Source organism: Battus philenor, unplaced genomic scaffold (genome assembly GCF_028537555.1).
Source record: "Battus philenor isolate CCGP_79_NKW_IND1 unplaced genomic scaffold, ilBatPhil1.0.hap1 SCAF_6, whole genome shotgun sequence".
In the NCBI taxonomy this organism is placed as follows: Eukaryota; Metazoa; Arthropoda; class Insecta; order Lepidoptera; family Papilionidae; genus Battus; species Battus philenor.
The window spans coordinates 15,864,043-15,889,371 of NW_027181726.1; the positions used below are offsets into that span (position 1 = coordinate 15,864,043).

General features: G+C 32.9%; 1 protein-coding gene across 1 annotated transcript in view; it reads right to left on the minus strand.

Annotated features, from left to right (window-relative positions):
- mmd (mind-meld) overlaps positions 1–25,329 on the minus strand; it is a 514,304-nt gene that overhangs the window by 459,136 nt on the left and 29,839 nt on the right. Inside the window, exon 2 of the mRNA XM_068773325.1 lies at positions 1,384–1,518. Coding sequence (XP_068629426.1) covers positions 1,384–1,459 — 76 coding nt within the window. The 5' untranslated portion in view covers positions 1,460–1,518. The remainder of the gene's footprint in view (positions 1–1,383; positions 1,519–25,329) is intronic.

Here is a 25,329-nt window from a genome sequence, read left to right on the forward strand (position 1 = left end):
AATTTAAAAACAATACACCAAAGCAATCTGCATATCGTTTTTTAACTCATGTATGTACTGAACTTATTTTTTTATGATTGCGTTGTTGGAGCCTCCCGTGCAGAGTGTTTATTTTACATTAAAAAATTCTCATTCTATTTATTCTCTTTTTTCCTACTCTCTTTTACCTTTTATAATCTTTATTTCAATTTCAGTGAATAAAAGTTATGAACAAACACATTTTTGAGGAAGGTATGAGTAAGCATACAGACTTACTGATACAAGGCTGTTAGGCAAAGGCTTTTCCCAAAGATATACATCTACCAGCAGCGACTTTCCGCAACCATGACTATTTCGTCTGTCCATCTACAGTGAGTCAACCCAAGCTGCATCTATCGACTCGTTGTTACCACTCATAAACCTTTTGCTTCAAGCGTTTATTACAGGAAAAAAGTCGATGTATTTTTTATACTAACTATGATATCAAGCTACAAATACAACTAATAGAGAAAGGTTGACGAAAGAATAAGCTTCAATCATTTTAGGTACTATGTTGCTTTTTATCAGGGGAGTTTCTATTCAAAGGTCTTCAAGAAGAAGGTGATTGAACTTTAGCTGAAGACAACCGTCAAGCCTCAATCAATATTTAAAAATGATTTTGATTAGTTTCATGTCCATTACTAAGGCATTAATCATAGCTTAGATTAATGTATTTTTCGATAAAATAATTATGGTTCAGATATATTTTACGTCATATCCAACGAAGCCTTAACATAATCCTAATGATTTCTATCCATTGTCGACGTCATTCCACTTTGACGGGTGGATATATTAGGCAATGACTCGACCGATCCAAGGCAGTGTTAGCATCACGTTAATCCTTTCATTGACATGACCACAGATCAGCGATAGCGCGATGAATTATTGTTCGATACGGACACAATTTGAAAATGAACGCGTCTGTTATATTTAGACTGTGGCGTAGAGGAAACGTTGTTAGATTTATTGTGATTGATTGATGGGAAATTTTCAACGGTCCTTTGTTGCGTTGTCCAATATTGGTTACGGCCTATTTTTGGATAATACTTGGAACTGTTTCTTTTATTGTTGTATTATTCGTTCCTGTATTGTAAATGTATTATTGATTCGAGTAACACAGAGCAACATTTTGGTTGGTAAATAATAATCTTGAGAATTGATGACAGAGACCGTTAATATAATACGAGGCTATAACACTGTAGTCGATCGCAAATAATTTCAGTAGATGTTTCGTAGCACCTTTCGAAGCGTTCGTAGCACAGTCGTAGCATATCTCGTAGTACACCTCGTAGCAGTCGTAGCATTTACTCGTAGCACCAAATTTTACCGCAGAAATGTTTATATTTAGTATAGTGGTGGTGGTACCTCCGGACGCGGCGAGCAGGCCGCGCGCGCGTAGCAGCGCCAGCAGCAGCAGCGGCAGAAGCGGGCGACGCCGCATGCCGCGCGACACCGCTCCGCCCGCGCCGCGACGCCGCTCGCCCCCGCGCTCCCCCTCACCTGTAATAGAACAACTTACTGTAAATATTGTCTCCTTTCTTACGTGAACATTAAAAACCATATACATATATAGCAACAAGTACTGATTACTTTCTTAATTACTCGTAATTCACATTAATTTTTCCTATGTACAATTTTCAGTGAATAAACAGTGAACATTATTCAATAAACATTAGAAGAAAACCTGAACCTTTTTATTTTATTATATAATCACATTAACGCATTTTGATCAGAAAAGAGTCCATAATCAATAATTATTTTGCTTAAGCTGTAATTAGATTAAGTTTATACATCTGTTTCCAACTACCCTATACAAAGTGACAACTCAGAAATCTTTTTATATCAAAATGTGACAGGCCGATATGTTTTTGGTTTAACAAGATTAAGACTAAGCAATAATTAATTTTTACTAAGTAATTTAAATCTTGAAAACATTTTTCTTACGATATCAAAGGTACTACAGCAATATGCTGTTTAAAATTTATAGATTTTTTCTCCGTACTCTGTTGACTGCAAATGAGCATACTCCCTTTCAAAACCTTTTTATATAACCAATTACCCTGTATAAACAAATGTGATTTATGAGTATCAATTTATTTTTGGTATGAACAAATATTGTGTGAAATATTTCATAAACTTATGTAAATAAATAGGCATATTAGTGATTTAAAATATTAAAAAATTAGTCTTTTAGGAGATTTGCGTTAGTCAAATATAAAAAAATATAAAAAACATAATATCTAGCTTTCATCGACTTGTAAGATGACAGTTTAATGAATTATATCTCATTATCTCTCTGAGAAACACGTGTCGAGAAACAAGTCTACTACGATTTATAAAGAGAATATGTTAGATTGTTTATATGGTAGCAGTGTTATATAGCATCTTGGTATGTATTGCTTTGAGATAGAACCGTTTGAGTACTAGGTCAATGTTTATATGCTCACTTGTTAGATTGCCTGTCTGAGTGGCTGGACTATCTATATTAATATTCGTCTTCATGTAACGACGTCAACCGTCAACGACCGCTCAGTATCGACCGCGCTAACACAAGATTCGTAGCAAATAAAGGAAGGTGCCCAAAAATCGTTTTAGGAGAATCAGCTTTGCTCTCAGCTACGAAGAAAACTTCTATTGTTATTCTTATCTTAGTTTAAAAGATATAAAGATCATTTATAAAAAGCTTCAAATCTTTTAAACCAATGCAATCAGCCTGTACAAAATGATCACTCTGAAATATGTTACATAATTTTTTTATTAATACGACAGTACAAAATGATATAATAAAAATATATTGCAAAAAGCGTTGTTAAAGTTTGGTATTGCTCACTCTGAAAACGTTTTCTATCACTATATATTTTTAACGTTATGTATAATTTCTGGAACCTTCGATTTTAGACAGATAATTAATACAATAATTTACAACAAATGAGTTCCTATATCCTATATTCTATATTCACTTCATTATTGCTATTAAGCCTATAACGATATAGAATTTTTTCGCTTGATTGAAAATCATGTAGTTGTTTGACATTGGTTGTAATAATTTGTATACAATAGTAAAGTAAGTAATAATTATTAAGTGTAAAAGAATAGTATATATGTTAGAATAAAAAAGCATCAATGAAACAGAATGATAGAAGATTGTCAGTTGAATCGCCAAAACGTTTGAGTCTTGACTAAGTTAGATATGCAAATATTATTTAGCTAAGTGTATCTAATATAAGGTGTGTAAGTATAGTACTCGGTAACATAAAAAACGAGTAGGTGAAGTTGAAAACAAAACGTGGATACGTAACGGAGTTTTTAAAGGAATTTTCAATTCCTCTTCGCGTTTATACAATTGGAGCTGTCTGAATTGTTTACACCTGAGCGAATAGTCCGCAGGGGTGTTTAATCGAGTGGGCCGCTCCGATTTCATCTTTTCACGAAACAGACGATTGTATCAATTTATAGCAGAGAATCAAACGACACCGAGAACAGTGAAAAATGAAATAGATAGAATCTACATTATGATAGGATCATTCAACAAAAATACACCTTACACATACTCCACACACACTACACATTCATTGTGCATGGAGTATGTTTGTTCATGTAATACATTATCGTCTGTTCAGTTTTTTTTTTATGTTTTGTCTTTACTACGTACTTTTTTAATTGTAAATCATATGTACTTCGTAATTGGTGTAGTTTTAATAATTTACAGCTTTTCAGCTGTGAAGGACGTTGGAATAAATAAATAAGATTATTAAAAATTTCATTAAGTGGAAGGAAAGTCTGATCGTCTAACGTGAGCGCTAATGCAGTGCAAAAAGACATTTTAAACCTACTAAGCGAGTCTTTAGCCCCATGCATTATACTCGGCTTCTATCTGGACCTTTCATGGTGAACCCAAGAAATAATGACTAGTATCTGGACCTCTTTTAAGACAACGACAAGTATATATAACCTGCGTGATACACGAAATAAATTCACAGCTATGGACCCCGTTAAAATAACCTTAATAAGGCTTCTGTTGATCTATACGGTTCGTTGATATAATTGAATATGCCCTGCAGTGTTACGTACTGGTGTTCTTTTTTAAAATTTCACGTAAGGTTATATGGGTAAAAGTGCACGTGGGGACGGAGTGGAATGAGTGGGCGGACCAGTTGGACAAAGACGTAAGACCTTTAAGAGTAAATTGGTAAACTGAATAAGAGGTTACAGTGGCAACATTTAGTTAAGTTAGTGTGACAACCGATGTGACAACCGGAAAGAAAAAGAAATGACAGATTGTTATGCAACAAAAATTAAAAATAAATAACATTTGTACACAGAAAGGAGTTTATATTATTTCACAAAGAGTGATGCTCGAAAATGGTGACCCCCAGCATGTATATATGGAAGGCATGACTACTTCGGTGATGAGAGAATTTTTCCAAGCCATCGGAAGTGATACTGCTCCGAAATTTCACGAGGCGTGGGTGATCTTCGAGTACTTACATATAATAACGAGTGACCTTAAAAACGAGGTAAAAAAGTGGGACCCGTTGTATGACATCCATATCCAGCGCCAATCGACGGCTTTAAGATAATAATAATGCCAAAATCAAAAAAAAATTCTTATATTGCGATTGGTAAGAGGAAAATATTTGTTATGTTTATTACTTGCGTTTTGCATAAGAGTTGACAGTATGAGTAACAATTTAACTAAAGAAACTTTTTAACTAGAACGGATCAAGCACTCAACTAACTGTAATAATTTCACCTCAATATTTGTTTTACATTTCGACTAGACGCGAATAGTCTAGAGTTTGTACAGTCGCTCGCACAAATCCCATCGCCAACACAAATATTAGACGGGCGTTGAGAGTTAGTCCTGGGTGGTATGTCGGTCTTCTAAAGTGTGGATGCTAATGAAATTGGTTCTGGATCCAGACAACGTCTGCTTCAGATGTTAGGTTTTAATTAAATTGATCTATGGATTTTGGTATTATTGTAAGATAAATGAAGGAGTTGCAGGTTATCACGTGTTATGCAAAGTGATCGATGTAAAGCTTTACCAATATAAACTTTGTCAGCAAAAACCTTATACAATTATTTACAATTACATTGTAGAAAGTATTCTCTCTGAAATATGTAACATAATTTATTTTTTTATTTTAGTATGTAAATAGACAAAATATGGAACGAATATACCAGAGGTTCGTTTGAGGTAGCTCCGATCCCCAGCAAATTACTGGAAAATAGGTTGCGATGGTATGGCCAGATTTAACGAAAACCAGATGACCACGTGGTAAAAACTGCCTTAAGCCTCCCAGAATTTCCAAGAGGGAGAGGTTGTCCAAAAGCTACGTGGTGGTCTAATTTCGTAAAGAAACTGGAAACTCTTCAACTTGATGCAGAGACAACACAGGATAGAGTGGCCTGGTGCAAATTGATAAGGAGATCCGACCCTAAGTATAAGGAAAAGGGAAGGAAGAAGAAGAGGATGTGACAGGCCTATGTATTATTTATATGCTAGGACAGATGATAAACATACTCGTATATTCATTTTAATATCAATCAATCAGACTGCACTGTACAATTACAGCAGCTCATGGGTGGTTACTTGTTGCTTAAGATATAGAATAGAATAGCTTTGGAGAAGGCTTTTACCATGAGAGGTCTACACAAATTTAATAAAAATTATTAATTTTATGGAAAGCAATAAAACTTTATTATTATTTTTAATCAGATTTTTAAAAACTTTTTTCTTGTAATATTATGATTATATTTATTTTTACTGAAACCTATGATTGATAAAAAGCGTGTGCCAAACAAAAATTGACACTAAATCAGTCTCATACTCGCCTCTTCATAAATTTTATAGCTATAACCAGCCATCCTATACACGATTATAGTGAAATTAAAAAAAAACATGATTGTTTCTTCTAGATATATATATATATATATATATCATTAGCAGATTTTTAACACGAATTTTTGAATATTTCTTTTTAAATAATTGCATGAAAATTTGTATTATTATTTTCATGCAATTAATTAAATTTATTATTACAAATTAATTTTTATTACACCAGAGCATATATTAAAACCGTAAGGTTTTTTTTTTCATAGAGAATCTTTAGCTCAAATATTGCAAGAACAAATCTCTTCTGTAGCATATATTGACAATATGTTTATACATATATTTATAAATTAGGCTTTTAAATTAACAAAACTTTGTTCCGGCTAACAGCCAATGAAAGAGTAAATTTTGGATTTACAGGTCTGCACAAATGTGTATATATACACATATAAATATGTACACATATACCGTATATATATATATATATATATATATATATATATATATATCTACCTATTAATTTAAGTCTTAAGTCAATATTTATTTTGTAAGTCAAAGATTCGATTGGATATCAAGGTTCTACAATTTTTTATATTAATTAATATGTAAAGTTTTTATCGGATTACAGCCTCTTTGGCCTTTTATAAAACGTAGATAAGTAGGGCGAACCGCGTAACCTGTTCAACCGGTTTCATTGCAAAACCATATAGAAAGGCTTTGTTCAGCAGTAGATGATGTCACGTTGGTTATGATAATGTCTATTTATTTTATTTCTTCATTTTGTTTATTATTTAATTATGATAACGGTTATCTTTACTTAATTATAATGAATATCTTATGCTCTTAAATATAATATGTTCTTAAAATATTAATATATAATAGCGAAATATAACTATCTTTTAATCGCATTGAATGAAATCGTTTTAACTTGCAAAAGCTATAATAACAAATCTTGTACTTTTAACACGTACCCGATTACAAATTTTTCTACTTTTTCGCGACTAATTTAATTGGTTTCGCTGCAGGATCGTAGTAAACGGCGAACGACTGCAATTACAACGTAACAAAAGGCAGAACTTTGCTAATAACGCTGATTATCTGGTCTTTTTTACCGCTTGTTCGTTGACTTGGCGAGTTCGGGAATAACAAGGGAAGTTTCCGCTGGAGAAATCGAAACAGAGGTCGTAAAGTGGAATACTTGAATATGAGGCCGTTGCGCTTAAATGGAAAAGTTTAATGGGGTCTACGGAATTATTAGTGGCCGTTGATAAATTAATTTATAAGACATTTCACGTAGCACCGAATTCGCACGATCGTAGCATTGCCGTAGTAAATCCGTAGTACATTCGTAGCAATTTACATATAGTAAAAAATACCTGAAAACTTATATCTATCACTATGTATTATATAATAACTGAAATTATTAATGTACTTTTATACAAACAAACCTTATATTTCCAGCCTTTCCGTTAATTAAAGAATTTAAAATGTTTTACGTAAAATTAAATTTAGAATATTTATTCTTCTGTATCCTTATTTAACTACAAAGAAAACAAAGCTTTAGATTTAATATGATTACGGTAACTTACTGGTTTTACCTTGTAAAGTACTTAAGCTGATAAATACGTAGATTTTTGAGAAATTTATTAATAATACAGGGAGATCGGTTAATAATAATAATAATCGGTTTATAAGTGTAAAATGCTTCAACATAAAGCTTATTGTAGGCAAAAAGCTTTAAATAATTTACATCTATTTCCAATCACCCTATGTAAAAAGATCACTGTGTATATAATTAGCTGTCATATCTTATATTATTGTATTTTTTCAATTACAATCCGACAGTTCTATAACTTCTGGTAAATATAAAAAATTAAAAGATAAGATTAGTATATTCAAAATTGAAACTAACGTAAATCTTATTGATCGAAAATTTAATATATTTTTTAATCTATTTGATTATACACTCAATTCTGCTACACGAGATGCTTTAGTTGTGGAGAAGAACCAGAAAGAAATTCCACAACAATACATCTTTTAGAAGTTTAACAACACATACTTATACATAATACACTTTATCATAAATATCCTTTATAGATTTAGCCAACATATAGTATTATATTAATCAATAACTAATTTTAATATATACTATATAGTAGTATATATTGATAGCAAGTGAAACATAAATCCTTTTTTAAAGGGTTAAGATATAACCAATCAACCTGTACATCAGGGAACAAAGTAGGTACGTTGCATAGACGTATATCTATTGCAGCAAAATATTTAGCTTTCTCAAATAAAAAGGTTTTTTTGAATAAAATAATAGACAAGTTATATAACAAAAAATCATACATATGTAAATCTGTGTTCAGCGTCTCTTAACGTCGCTTTTATAAGCGCCCCAAGTCTTTTACAATAACAATTTCTTACAATTCCCTTATTGGCCTACGCAATGGCAGCTTATTGACTCGCTTTGGAACAACCGGGAGAAAGATGGGAGTTCTTTTGTGAGATCTCTGTGATTTTTGTAAACAAGACAATATCCGTTCTACGTTGTATTTTTAGTACATTCACTAAAATAACACGACTTATTGCATATTAACGCAAGGTTTTTTTCAAAAACAGTGATCACACAACTAAGTTTAATATTTTTTCAAGTTTTATAAAATTAGTTAAAATCACTACAATTGTATAATAATTTTATATTGCTATAACTAGAACAAACTATAACATTTTGTGAAGCAAGGCAGAGTCAAAATTAAACAGATTAAAAAATAGATAAGTTGATTATCAATAGGAGTGCTGTTAAAAGTTCTGCTGTTGGATAAGTTAATTTTATCTTTAATCTTTAACAAATTATGTGCACTCGTGCTCTGAGATCTCCTACCTAAGAGCTCTAGTGCCTCCAATGCAAATGGTAGCCCAATAGCATTGCTACTTTAAATTTTTCCCGTGACACCGTTTGTTTTATTTTATGATATATTAGATTTTTTTTAATTATTAGCATCTATTTTCTACAGACTTTACCCTCCGTGCTTTTGTTTTTGTTTAATATTTCCGATGTTTTTTCGCTTACGTTTTTGCATGTGTACTAAGTCTCTTAAACTATTTTAACGACGACCTATCAATGACCAATTTTTAAAATTACGTCTCATTCGACCACTTACTACTCCATATTGTCATCCTCAGGTTGTGCGCCAATATCTGTACGGTTGCCGTATTCGTCACATTGACGAACGCTGCGATCGCATTTGAGTCTCGTTCGTGCATTACACGCCCGAGTTCGTGTGACGTGATATTGCTACCACCGCATGATAGGGTGTATGTTTTTTCAACGGACAGCGATAACCGCTTTTTTTTTTTACTCCCTGAGCCTCGTGGATGATGAGCATCTTTGGACATGTACTGTACCGCAACCTTATTACAATTATTTTGCCAATTATTTCTACGGGCCTCCGCATTTTAGAGCATTTTTAATCATGGTATCCTTCATGAAATATCTGCTATCACTCACAGTGGACGGCTCGAACACTTAGCTGTGAAGGATTATAATTTATATCGTACATATCGATACAGTATTGAGACAATTAATCAAGCATTGAACCAAATACGCACCGCGTCTGCAGTATTTTCTTAAACAGATTTTCCAACATTTTTTTCCGTTCGTTCTCAATAAAGATATAAAATGCTTTTATTGTTTCACTCCGGGAGGCAGCAAGTTCTCCGCTCTGCCATTTAAATTCGGTAAGAAGATAAAAAGGGACGAATTTGATATTGAAAACGGGACATTTCCCGCTTCCCCATTTTGTAAAGGCCTCAGTTTTTATTATGTTAAGAAGTTTTTAAGGAATATGGTCGACGTGATCAAATTTAGTCTAAGCGAAGCAGCAAATCACTAACTATTGCATTTATATCACTATTGCCTGATCTCCGAATATAACTCATAACAGATTCATAACTTTTGTTAATTTTTATGACTATTTTTTAAATATATTTGCATCCTTATTATCAAACATAAAATAAAAAAGTAACATAATATTTATTCATACATGTTTATTCTGGATATAAATAAGTAAATAAATTGTTTTTATTACAGGAAGCTTCCCATATTTGTGATACATTATGATCCATATTATAATTTAAATTATTATAAGAATTATAATAAATATAACTTAGAGTAATATGCCTTTTGACAGAACCTATGATTAACAAATTCGTTTACAATATGAGCATTTATCACAAATTATTTAAACTTGCTATCATATTTAACGAGAGCATATAGAATAAATGTGATTTAAAATAGATGCATATGTTTTTATTTAATTTTCTAGATGGAAACTGTTAAGAAAATTTTCTCTAAAGATTTTATTTTTTTCCCTTACGAATATTAGAAAGAAAATCAAGTTAAAAAGTTTGTCTCTCGCTTTAAAAAGATTTCCTCGCGACGGAATTTAACCGGCGAGCAAAAGTTACCGGCGACGTATGAGGAATATTTCATGTGTTGGAAATTTCAATGCTTAAAACTTGTTTGTATATCTGAAGTTACTTTGGTTTGTAAAAAGTTTTACTCTAACAAAATAATTAGTTTTATTATATTAAATGTATTATTAAACATGCATATTTATTACACCATATATAATCACAACTTATTTTATAACGGTATATTATTTTATACCCTCTTTACCCTGTGAAATTTTTTTCGAGTAAGACATTGTGTTATTAAAAAAAAAACATTGGATTAGTTTTTTTTTTAAATTTGGAACGTTATTAAAGAACACGTCACGAAAAAACAAATGAACGGCTTAAGTGGCAATGGGCGGTGTACAATGCTCGTGCAACTGAAGGCCGCTGGGGAGAAAAGGTTCTCGAATAGCGATAGTAGAGTAACAGTAGATGCGACATACCTACATATGCCCCAACTAAGTGGACCGCCACATAATTAAGATTGAAAGTGGAACTGAATGCGAACAGAACCGGGTAACGCATGTTAGTATTCTATATGCATAAATAAATATGCAAACAACACATGATGATGAGCATTATATGTTTATAATACAGTAAATATTTTAACACAGCTATATACGGTACATCTTAGGTAGCGTAATATTATGGAGGTTCGTTTTTGCCTAGCAGTCTTTTGTTTATATTCCAATGCGCCTGCGATCTAGGCGCAGCTAAGTATATTGATCGCGTTAGACGGATCCTAGCATTGGTAGAGTTCACAAGCTATGTGACGTTTTACCTGCCGAAATTGGAGTTGACATTATAAACCAAAGCCTCGATCTCCCAAGTTTATTCTCGAGGTATCATAATTTTAATAAATTCACGTCGCAGTATTTATGTCGTGTCGCATCCCAAATGGCAGATGTTAAGCAAAATAAGTAAAAAACATATATTTAGTAGTGTTTAGATATAAGTTAATGCTAAGCATTTTGTATGTATCGATAATTATTTACATTTCTTTTATAGTTTATTATTTTCCTAAAAATAATACATCATACGGTCTTTATAGGTATGCATGGTGAAGTATTTTGAAATTTATAATCGATGACCAAAATCGTGTACATTTTTTCATTTAGGACACGAGAATAATGTATAAACTTAAATTAAAATTTTTTTATTCTTTCGTACAGTAATTAATCACATTAACAAGTTTCTTGTCTTTCTTCTTCATAAGCCATCTTTGTATTTACTATAAGCGGAGCAGATCTAATATATATTATACTTGTGACATTTACTCACAGGTGCGAGTTTTATTACTAAAAAAACATTAGATTATTAAAGCCTAATCTGCTCGTGCCTCGTGCCAGCACGAACGCATCTGTTTACTACCGAAGCTACTCGTTCCGATCTGATATCGCCTGACCAATCACGGTATACATACCTACCATCACCATCAGAGGAGTATCGACTTGCGGTGCAAAGACCGGGCCTTTTGCCTACTACATATTTTTAATTTTTAATATATTTTAATTTTGTTGCTACGTTCGTTGTATTTTTTCACCTTAATACTTTACTGGTTGTTTGGTAGTCAACGAACCGATACAAAGTCATAGTTGTGACCATCAGGGGAGATCTAGGACTGATATTCTCCGTCAGAAAAAACCTCTGTATCGTAATATATAACAGGTTGTCAAATATCTCCCTTCCGCTTTTTTGCTCTTTATTCAATGCTTTATAAAAAGTGTTACAGTGAAACTTTAAAATAGCGCGAATTTCGGCGTTAGTGAACTCCATGTTTACACGTCTATAACTGTTGAACGCAATATCCAAACTAATCATGCATAGCGTCGTTTTGTAGGTTATGTCAAGACCTTTCAAATTATGTATAGTATTGCCAGATACGAGCTCTGTAGCGCTTTGTACATAGCCGCGAAATTCAAAAGACAAAAAGGCGGAAGGGAGATATTTGACAACCTTTTATATATAATGAGCTGTTCTTATCTTAGTGATTATGTTCCTTCTCAATTTGATTTTACATTTTTTTGTCTTTTATGATATTATCTTGTTTCACCTATCTTCATTACTTTTTCTCTGTTCCACCTAAACGGTTATAAGTATATGATTACATATGTTAAATACATGTATTACGTAAACTTCAAATAAGATCGCGCTCATTGTCGACAGCCTCGCGACTTACGCGACTTTAATTTTTCTAAAATTAAAGTAGACTTAGTTACACCTTATTACACCAGATATTTGCCAGTATAAGATCCGTCAAATTTAAAAATTTCACTCAACTATTATTAAGTTCGGCCATTTAAAAGATTAGCCATCAGAAATTAGCTATAACAAACAGACAGAGCGATCGACAAAAATTTTAAAATTTGATATAGTTTTGTTATAAGTATCGTATATATTTTTATATCCGTGTAGTAAATAGCAGTTATTTTATTATTACAAACAGACATACCAATGTTATTTATTCGTATAATTAACGATATCATAACAAATCAATATGTTCACATAGCTGTCATAATTTTCCACTAAGTAATTTTGCTAATACGTTACGCAGCAAGTTTCGACTGCGAGTTATTCGAGCAGTAAAAAGCGTGTTTTAATTGAGATAAAAACTCATGGCATCATCAAAGTTTTACGGGCGTAGCGAGTCGGGCGAACTTGCGTCAATTACTCTCTGATATCAGAGAAACTTCGTGCTAGCGATCCATTTTAAAACAGTAAGTAGATCACACTCACTGATTAAAATGTAATAAGTACTTATTCAATAAGATAATTAAACGAATAAATTTTGACAAAACCTTTTTAAGCATATTAAATAACAAGCTATTTATATATATAATATAAAAGATATTATTATAGACATAAATAAACACAATGCTATTGAAATATTTGCAATCATGTTAAGCGCTACGAACAGTTATTAGTCGATGCGAATGCTACGCCGTCGTACCTAACAGGTACACCAATTCCTATTTATTTATGAATAATATTTTGATTATAATCAGATATTAGAAAAAGACTTATTGATTTAGAAACGTCGTGTCTCTCATTTAGGGCCTCATTTGAGGCGATGATGGAGAGGGCTATGTTTGATTTTTCTATGAGATTGAATCAAAAACTAAAAGATCCCTAGATTGAACTTCAAGTTGCAGTGGGTCAATTGAAATTACCTTAAGGTTCTGTAGTTAAAACCACAGACTTGTAAACGACTTCGTAAGTTTCTAATCGGTCGAATTTTAAATATATGGAAAGGGCCTTTGTCCTGCGATTGAAATCAAAATAATGATACTAATATTAACTTGTGTGAGATCTAAAGATAATTTACTTGAGTGTTTTTTGTCATATTTAATAGGCATGAAGGCTTCAAAAGTATTTTCAAGCATTAATATAAAGCTTTATACCTTACTTAGTTTTAGCACAACACATAAGAATTATATTCTTCTTTTCAGACGATGAAAGCCTACTATAAAGGCATAGATCTCTCTCAAAGATCGCCACGATGACTTTCCGTGACTTCACTACGTTGCCTCTACAAGCTTGTGGTCGCCACTTGAAAACCTTTCGATCCCAACAACCATCAGTTGCACAAAAATTAAAATAAACCTTTCCAATATACAGTCAAATAAATATTCTTATACTAAAACGAACTTATATTCAACTTAAAAATTAATAGCACGATAAAAAATTTTACTCGTGAACATTTAAACATGAAAGTTGAATTTAATATGTTATTTTTAATAACGAGAACGATTTATTGAAAGCAAATATTCATATGTTTAAAATACACGTATGAGTATAAAAGTATACTCAAGTTCTTTGGATATGACACTCGTAATGAGTAATCGATGGAACGCATTTTGCACGCTATGTGGCCTGTCCACTGACAATTTTATTATTTTTCTATAATTAATTTGCTAATTTGAAACATAGCGTTAGCATATATAAATTGCCTGCCATCGTTATATTTCGGGGCTCTTTCAGTCTTAATAATTATGACTTTGTGTTTGGCACTAATCGGTGTTGGCATAGCTCCTGAAGATGCCCTGTGGAGGGGTGAAGCACGTGTTGAGTAGTCTGGCGGTGGAGGCTGGCTGGCGGTGCACTTTGTTGCGCGACTACCACTGCATGTGCGGAAGTGGCTAAATATTGGTCCTTTTCTTACTTAGGATGGACTTCCGCAAGGTAACGCCTGATTCCATTAAATATTTGATGATTCGTTGTATCTATAAGAGAAACATTTTTAAGTTTTAACCACATAGCCTCAAAGAATATCGCCAGAGAAAATATTTACAAATAATAAGCTCTGTTAGTGTCTAAAGTCGTAAGCCAGATGTTTCAAGTTCGATTATTTTTTTATTTTATGTGGTCTAATCTTCCTGGAATGTTGCTTAAAGTAAATACAGTACCCGGCGATGAATATTGCACATCGACCTTTGAAAAGAGATAATCGACTTAAAATATTTAGGCTTCGTAGAGAGTTATCTCTGTCGCACGAAATACAACGACTGAATAAACGTCACATAGATAGTATGGGATAAAGATAGTACTCTACGAAACCAAATTAGTCAATTGTCTCTATCCAAAAGTCGATGTGCAATATTTGTCGCCAGGTACTCTTTTAATGTCTTATCACCTATAAAGGAATACCTAACAGAACCATTATTAATACGGTAGCTTATAATTTAATTTACATTGATATGTACTGCTGGTTGACTTAAATAAATAAATAAATAAATAAATGAGTAAATGTTAATTAAAGGTACTCTCCCTTTACATATAAATACTTTTTTATAGTCATTGCACGTGCTATATAAAGAAATGAGTAATAAATATTTTATTGAGATAAGTTACAAAGTTAAGTAACAAACAGAGTTTACGAGAGCATGTTTCTTCTAATTACAGTGTTACTTGTAATAAAAATACGTTCACATGAACTCATATGGATTATTAAAGCATACAGGATGATTTCCGTAAGTTGAAAAAGCTTGTATATGGTACAGCTATTCCAAAAATTGTTACAAAACTAATAACAAGTACGTAATGAAAAACGAAAAAAAAATAAAAAAGTGTTTTTAAAATTCGAATTTCATCTTAATAAAAATTTTTATTCTTTACTATCTATTCCTGCAAACTTAGTTATGCTAGAAGTGATTTGACCTGCCGCCTATTTCATTCAGGTTGATTGAAAATAGATGTAAACACCTAAAATCTTTTAGTTTAAATGTTACACCTATATTTAATCACCCCGTGTATAGTATTAATATATTTGAATCAATTTATTAACAAATTTCCCTTCTCTATCTTTTCTCTCTCTTTCTTCTTCTTCTTGTTTAAGTTCCTCTCCCCCTCAGGTAGAGTACAGAGCGTTCACGATGTGTCACCATCACGGTCTATCTCGAGCCTTACGTTTAACACTTTGACTGCCATTTCACTTATATTTAAGTGACAATTAAGATTCTAAAAAGGTCACATCACCCATGTTCGGGTGATAACAACAGTTACCATCGCTGTGATCAGCAACTACTTACAATAAATTTCCTCACATATATGCACGTATATTCGACCTAACGGAGATTTTATTATGAACACACGTGAGAGTCAACCTGTTAAACTCTGACCATGTTTTTCAAATTTATTTAATGGAATCAGGCGTTACCTCGTGGAAGTCCATCCTAAGTAAGAAAAGGACCAATATTTAGCCACTTCAGGAGATCTCAGGACTTCAGGACTCTGTGTTTGGCACTAATCGGTGTAACGTAACTCCTGAAGATGCCCCGTGGAGGGGTGACAACAAACACGTGTTGAGTAATTTTGTGGTGGCGGTTGTGCGATTCGCATTGTTTGCCGCATACGCATTTATCAGCGGGCTGGCGGGTGGTGCATTTCATTGCACGACTACCACTGCATGTGCGGAAGTGGCTAAATATTGGTCCTTTTCTTACTTTTTTTTAATTTAATTCTTTTCTGCGATTTTCATCAATCAGCTGGATTAATAAATACAACCACTTTTATGATTTTCGTTGGAAATTCAAGCCAAAGGCTTACTTCGGTCGATTTTTTATTTATTTATAGTGGTCCGGCCTCTCGTTCAAAATCCTATCATGGGAGAATAGGGTCTTTATTTACATAACATTGTTTCTACATATTTTTTTATCATACATCTTTCGTTCTTCTCAACGTTTTTCTTTCCTGTTCCATACATCGCCTCACTACTTTCGCCTTCAGTCCAGAGGTCTAGAATTTTTATATTTATTATTTGCATCATTTGTTTAACAATTTTTTTAATTCTTACTGTCTATATCTCACTTTATTTACATTTCTAATATCACAGCTATTTTATCACTGTTGTTCATTATTTTCTTTATTTTATTGCTTCTTATCATTGTTCACTTTATATTTTAGCAGAAATTCAAAAAAGTCTGACGACACTCCGATTTGGGTGTCCCTTCTAAGCGTAAGTATATAAGTGTATATTAAATTAAAGTTTAACTTAAATTGTCAGTATATATATAATAATAATAAAATTATATAATTATTATTATATAAATTATTAATAATATAAATAATATTATTTTTATAAGAAATTCTGATTAAAAGAATACAAGTGATCCAGTTGCAAAAAGGTTTTAAAAGCGTAAGTATACAAGTGTATATTAACTTAAAGTTTAACTTAAACTATCAGCGTATATATTATTTTCATAAGCAATTCAAGTAAAAGGATACAAGTGATACAGTTGCAAAAAAGGCTTTAATAAAAATATGTACGTTTTATCGACACGACTGTACCAAAAATTTAGTGATTTAAAAAAAAAAGTACAGAAATATCATTTAAATTTTAACACTCGAATCTCCTCTCAATACACGTACGTGAATAGGTTTGAATAACAAAATATATACATAAATGCGAGTTAACTAAAACCGCATTGAAATCGGGGGCGAGCTGCTTGCTTTGTTTCAAACAGAAGTATGTTTGAGCTAGGCTTTGTAGTGAATACGCTATGCGGAGTGCGGTGCGGGCTGCGGGGGAGGGGTATAGAGGGGAGCAGAGGGGAGGAATAGAGAGGGAAAGAGAAGCGCTCGTGCTAATGTTGCCGTTAAAATTCTTTGATTAGGCACATTCATATTAATTGCTTCACGTGCTTCTTTATAACTCATTTTTATTACCCGCATATATACGAGTTAATATTTAAATGAAAGGTTTCAACGCAATTAAAAAAAAGTTTCTTTTTTACAAACAAATATAAAGTTATCGATTATCTGTTAATCGATTTTTTTATCTATATGAGATATTAATAACATATATAAATATAAATATATATATATATATATATATATATATATATTCATACGTTTCTTATTTATTAACACTTTAAATATCGTATTTATTTTCATGCTCATCTTTAAATATATTAAAGCACTGTGCTAATCGGTCTCGTCCTTTTAGCATATAGACGGTTGCAGGATAAAAGCCTCCATGAAAGTTACCTTTGGGAAGGTTTTAAATTGGAAATGCAGAGAGATGTAAAAATGGTAACGGAAGTTAAAGTGTATTGAAAAACTGCATTTCGTTCTTTGTACTAACATCAGGCAAGCCATTTTCTGCGGGTACTATTAAGTCTAGAGGCCAATTTTCAGCAATTTACCTCCTATAGCTAAAATGACGATGACATTTATATTAGAATATTAACAATAGACACAGTAAAGTTTATATTTAGTAGAATCCTGGCTACCAGGAATAGATGAGCTCTGGGAATTGAGGAATAGAGAGTTTGAATCGGCAAGCCCTACGTAAGATGTTCACCCGTAAGGTAGATAGACTTTTTTAAGGTCGATGAAAAACCACGAACGCAGGCCGTTTCAATCCGATCTAGGAAATCTAAGTTACTTTGATATACGTAAAGTCTGGCAATGGAAGAGAGTTGAGATATAAATCGTATATAAATAAATGGAAAGAGAATTAAATATAATGTGAAAAACGGAAGAAGAGTGTAATAAGAGAAAATAAACTGGAAAAAAATGTTTAAAATAAAGGAGTGCCTGTCCTCGATGTGTTAGCGCTACTAGGGGCTGTAAAACAGAGCAATAAAATTAAAAAAAGAATACATCAAGAGGGGCGACTATGTTCAGCAATGAACGTCTTGCAATCATCGATGGTGATGAAATCTTAAAACGACGCCATTTTTAAGCAATCACACTAGTCGTATCCAGTAGCTATTCAGTTTCGCTTATTATATTCGCATAATGTTATAATGAAACATTAAAATGTATTAACAATGTAAAAATGAATAAAAGTCATAAAAAATTCAAACGCAAATTTATATACACAGCATCAGTGCGATTATCCCTTGATCGCCTGGATTATCTCTGCTCTATGAACTTATTTAGTGCATGAGCACTTGATAAACAATGCGGTACCGGGCGTAGTAGCTCGCAGCGCTACGCTGATTTAAGATTACAGGATAGCCTGTTAACAGCCAAGCTTGCTTATATAAAACCAACGCAAGAGTAAATCTTTTAACCTTTCAACATACAAATTTACTTTATTGATTTTTATTTAAGTGTAAGTTTAATTTTAACTTTATATTGAAAATAAAAAGCGTACTTATTTTAACTATGAGGGAATGTAATTGATCGCGTAAACAACTTACGAAAAATCAAAATAATTCTATATTTAAACACAATGTCTTTTTAAAAAGCAATCGAGAGAGTGTATTTTTAATATTTTTAACAAAGTTAATTCAAATATCCATAGGAAAATATTTCTTAAAAATGTTAAAAATTTATTTACCAATTCTACAGATGACATCAACAACTTCTTTACTGCTTTAACCAATCGATAATTGTTACAATTTTTGTGGTATACTAGCTATACGAAATTTTGTTTGTTTTTTTTTCTCTTTTATATATTTCTATAAAAAGTCAGCCTATTTCTTATTACATCAGCTACCTTCCAGTATAAGTCACGTCAAAATTTCAGCCATTTCAGGGATTATTCGGAACAAACAGACAGACAAAAATTTAAAAAAAATGTCATTTCGGAATATGTACTGTGTATGTCATATTCATGTAAAAAGCGTATGTTTTAGTACTACAAACATACATCACATTTTTATTTATTTGTATATAGATGTAACTAACTCTTTATAGTATCACTGTGAAAACAAAAGATCTCTAAACAATAGCACACAAATATTCAAATTTTAAGTTAGCACAAACTTTGCGCACAAACAATTAAGTAACAAAGTTACCCTTTCAAATGTAACTTATTTTCAAGCGTAATTCAAGTCTGAATGCGAAATATACTCCGCAGCGTTCTGTCGGATTGATAGGGGAATTATTTATTTAGGAATACCGCTCGTAGAGGTTCCGTAGCACCTGCACCGAGCAATTAATGCGCTGGCTGACGTTTATTGATGGTTGCGGAAAGGGAGAAAAGTCTCCGTTTGAACTAAGCGTAGCAAATCACGATCGATCTTTTGTGTACAAAGCTCTATACTCTCTACCTAAACAATAAAAACAGTATAGTCATTTTTTAGTACAAATTCTAAAACGTTTTAATTTTAATATTTATTTATAACTTTATTACATACATAGAAGTATTGATTACCTTATGTATGTGCTTAAAAAATTAAAAGTGACTAGAAACAAGTTGAACAAGCATAATAATAACTTAACAATAATAGTAACTTTCAACATAAAAATACAAGCCAAGAGCTGATCTGTGAACAAGCAAATAACTTAGACTGGCTTTTTGTTGTCTTAAAACATCTTTAATTAATATTATAGAGAATTATTCAAAAGGTTTATTATTAATTTCAAATAATAAGTTTTTAAATACACTTTCTACATTTTCATTATTAAAATCAGAGTTCCCTAAACTTTTTGTGTCGTAGACCCCTTGCCACGTTTTTCCGCGTTGGGTAGACCCCCTACTTACCTGATATTGATTTCCTGTAAATTTCTAACTGTAGTGAAGTTTAGTGTATGTTCAAAATGTATTGCGACCACAAAGCGAATACCAAAATCTTACAATTTAAACAATTTTATAAACATATATATTAATTTATTTACTTCGTAAGTACTTTTATAAATAATGTAAATGTTTTGATATTATAAGACAGTAGAGAGATCGACTATCGTGGACACCCATTTTGCATTTCATGGACCCCCAAATTTTTTGTCGCTGACGAAGACCCCTTGCAGGTTGTCATAGACCCTAGGGGTCGATATAGACCACTTTGGGAATCACTGATTTAAATGTTATGCCATACATCATTACCTATATCTTTTTCTTATTTTCAGCTGATAAACGTCATGCAAGGCATAGGATCCAAAATATCTGTCACAATGACCACTCCTGCGCATTCCACATCCAGCGACATCTCGCAAACTTAACTATGTCGGTCCTCGGTGTAACACTCTGTGTTTGGCACTAATCGGTGTAACATAACTCCTGAAGCCCCGTGGAGTGGTGACACGTGTTGAGTGATATAACGGTGGTAGTTGTGTATTTCGCATTGTTTGCATGCGCATTTATCAGCGGGCTGGCGGGCGGTGCACTTTGTTGCACGACTACCACTGCATGTGCGGAAGTGGCTAAATATTGGTCCTTTTCTTAATTAAGATGGATTTCCGCAAAATAACGCTTGATTCCATTAAATATATCGGTCCATCTACTCTAGTCCAACCCACAAGTCCGCCGGCTCGTCACCCTAACCACCATTGGTTACACGAGCGATTTGCCTCCTGTCACTTCAGACAATAAAGATAAATATAAAATTCATTTAGTCAACATTGGAACTTAGACGTAACAGAACTCGTATTGTTCGTCAACTTATTATCTATTATAGACAAGAAGCAGAAAGAAACTCCACTAAAACACGACTTTTAAGTTTAACAACACAGATTTATATGTATACACTTTATCACATATATCCTAAATTAAATCAAAATAATCAGGTGACATCACTGCCAAGGATTCTTATGATTTAAATATCTTTTTATTGAATAATAAACCTTTTTCGTTATAATTATTTTTAATTTTATAGCCCAATAATGTTTTGAGACGTTTTATTAAAAATATGATTATGTATTACAAATGAATAAGAGGCTTCTGCGGTCGAAACTTTGATATAGATTTGTTTTCACGGCCCATTGTGCACTGTGGAGGTTCTATGAACGTGAAATAATTTGATAAACATTTTAATTAACTAAAATATATAATGCACTTAAACAAACAAAATCTAAATGCATAAACATATCATTAAAACGAGAGTTTGCTAAAAAATAATAAATACAGTTCGCGAAACAAAACATGGATGAATTGTTACGCTTCACTGAACCCCTGATAAAGCCAAGCTCATTCTGTATGGGGTCGTTATTATGTTTCAAGTTCCTTGCCAACACATCAAAGCAGGCGCATTATCTGATACAGAAGTACGCCGGCTTTCCCTTTGACGGATCGGTTGCCTTATTTGTGTCAGGCGACTGTGAAATTATGGATTTTAATTAATCAGGTATTTTCTCAGATATTTCACACTTTACATGGTGTTTGATTATAAGTGCAAAAGTTTTAAAGGGTGATCGTATATCTTATTTATTGTCAATAAACATGTTATATATAATCATCAAGGAACTGATAATGTTGGAATAAAAACTATTTTTTTTTAATTCGCAATCTCGAGTATTTAGATACCAATGGAAAGCGGATACAGGAGTCTTCACTCTATACAACGAATTTTTTATTCAACTTTATACAACTTTACACCCTTTTTAATATTTTTTTTTGTATTACGTAGATCTTAATTTAAAATATACAAAATAAACATTATTCATAAATTTTCGTACGTTTAACACTAAACATTTTTTCGTAACGCGTACTGTAATATATGATTTTTGTTTAGATCATATAATGTGTTGTTAGTTCCATACTAACTATATTAAAATATTACATAGTATATCTTTAAATATGTATAAGTTTGTTGTAGCTTTAACTGTTTTCTTGATTTTGATTTTGGAATAAAAATTTGTCAAATTTTATCAGCTTCGATGCTCTCTCTCTCTCTCTCTCCCTCTCTCTTTATCTCCCTCTCCTCTTTCTCTCCCTCTCTCTTTCTCTCCGTCTCTTTTTCTCTCCCTCTCTCCCTCTCTCTTTCTCTCTCTTTCTCTCACTCTCTCTCCCTCTCCCCCTCTCCCCCTCTCTCTTCCGCTCTCTCTCTCTCTTTTTCTCTTTTGCGACGAGTCTCGAAGAATTCCTCGTCTGAAGTGACAATGAGCAGGGTACATCGCTCATGCAATCGATAGCCGTTGGGGTTGAAGGGTTCTCCAGTGGCGACCACGAGACGGTAGACGTAACGGGATAGGCTTTCTTACTAGGCTCACCGACGACATCGTAAAGGTTGCGAGAAGTCACTGAATTAAGGTAGCGCAAAGCCAGTCACCGTGAAGATCTTTGGTGAAAGCCTTATAGCAGAAGTACATCGGCTGAAAAGAAGTATAGACCAAGATATTTTAAGCACCCGTCTCCAGCAGAATCCTTCGCGTCCAGATATCATGTTTATATTTCAGTTTAATCCGCGGTCCTTCCACATCTTAGACTCTGTGTTTGGCACTACTCGATGTAACATAACTCCTGAAGATGCCCCGTGGAGGGGTGAAACACGTGTTGAGTGATTTGGCGGTGGTGGTTGTGTGATTCGCATTGTTTGCCGCATACGCATTTATCGGCGGACTGGCGGACGGTACTTTGTTGCACGACTACCACTGCATGTGCGGAAGTTGCTAAATATTGGTCCTTTTCTTACTTAGGATGGACTTCCGCGAGGTAACGCCTGATTCCATTAAATATCTTAGTGAATTTTTCAACTGATTCATGCTATAACGGAACCCAGGTCACGAAAAATATAATAACAGAAGAAACAAAAGAATATTCAAATAAAACAAAAGGAAATATTATTAAATAAATCAACTATGGGATTTAGCACATCGCCCTTTAAAATGATAAATACCGCTTTCAGGGAGCGCAGTTCAAACAAAGCTTTGAAATACGATATTCAACTCCATATTTAACTATATAGCGGTCAGTATTGATTATAGGAGGGGCTGTTCCCTATTGCCGGATTAACTTCGCCCGTTAGATACAACTATTTGTCGAACACAAAATCCACGTGATCGAATACCGGTGGAATAATTGAACTGATCCTCAATGATATTTGCGGTTTAAGGTTCTTGAAAATTTATGTCAGCCTGATCTATATTTCACTGCTTCAAATTTAGCGAATGCCTTGCTCATTTTTAAGCAAAAAGTTTTCTCACCTTTTCCCAATCACTTAGTATAGTGTTCAATGTGAAATAAATTACTTATTTTTTTCAAGCGACAGGCTTTTAACTTCTGGCAGAACAAAATCTGTTAAATAATCCGAATTTAGTAAGCGTTTTTTATTCGTATATTATCATGCACCTTTATTTATTATTTATGAAACTATTGATTTGGGACATGTGGGATTCCTACCCACTAACCCCCCCCACCCGGTGATCGCCCTCTGCGCTTTACGGGGGACCGCGGTATCAGGTCAGGGATCGCCACGCGGTCTTCCCTCGGGGTATGCGTGTATACGCTTCCCCCGAAACCCTCGTGGTGCTATCACAAAGGTTCGAGACCACGTCGAACCATCGTCCGCCTCAGAGTCGCCGAAGTGGGAGTTTAGGGCCCCCACCCTAAACTCCAGCTGCTCAAAGTAAGCCTCTTTCAACTGATCGTTTAGGTTAGGTTAGCATTAGTAGAGCCTTTTTATTTTTGAACTTTAATGCTGATTAAATATCTTATTTTAATGTTAAACATCGAGTTATAAAAAAATACATTAATTGCTTGAGAATTCTACGTACAAATTTAATTGTGAGGAAACTTGATTGATTTAGTGAGTAATTGAATTGCCCTGTATCGGGATCTTGGCGGCATGTTAACAAGTGTACAGACATCGGGCCGGAATATATATGTCTCATCCATCATGTAACGGGCATCGGTCGAAAACCACGGTCTAGTTCTAGAGCACGGTTTTGCAAAACTAATGAAATTATTTTCTTAATTTCAACATATACGAATACTTTATTATATGTCACGTGAATTTTAGTAATAAATGACTTGATTTAGTTATTATTATACTGAGTAACATTTTTATATATTTTATTTATTGGTGCTATTTTTCAGTTTCATCACTATATATAATCCTGAACGCTTATTCGTCATAATCACCAGCTTAAAAAAGTTCCCTGCTAGACATATATCTAATCCATAGATTTCTAAAAACATTAAAAACTACAAAATATCTATATTTAAGTATTTATTTACATGCGTTTTTGAATCGTCGATTATTTTAACATTATATGCAGTAAGTTACCACCGGCTCTGAATACTGATCTGTTGATAAGAGTCGGCCAGAAACAACAGTTGCTATTTTAAATGAAATTTAATAATATTTTTTCATATGTACATTATAATATCTATCAACAAAGCAAGATCCACACATTTCTATTAACTAAAAGATGTTGAAAATATAAGATTTATTTAATAAAATACCTTTAATTTTAGATTTAAAACTAATAAGCGAACTATATTATATGTGCACATCGTGTTCAAATAAAACCAGTTAAAAGCGGATGAATCCAGTATTTTCTGACTCATTTAACAAAGCCATCTCTCTGCCTTATAGATGGACGTCTAAAGGTGTGTTTGCTAGTTCGTGATATCCGCTGCAGTACCTCTCTCACTTAGAACTAGCAATTCTTTGAGTAAAGGCAGTAACCTTGATTTTTTTGCGAATTTTCTAGTTTCTGTATTTTCCTAATGAAACTCCAAGCATATCCCTCCCTATTTCTCTCTCTCTTCTCATGAGGTTTATCGTAAGCGACAACGTATCGGATCCGTGTATCTTCACATAAAATTATTGCCATTGAAATAAATTAACTTAATAATTTACATGAAAGTAAAACTGTAAAGAGATCCCATTCGAAATTTA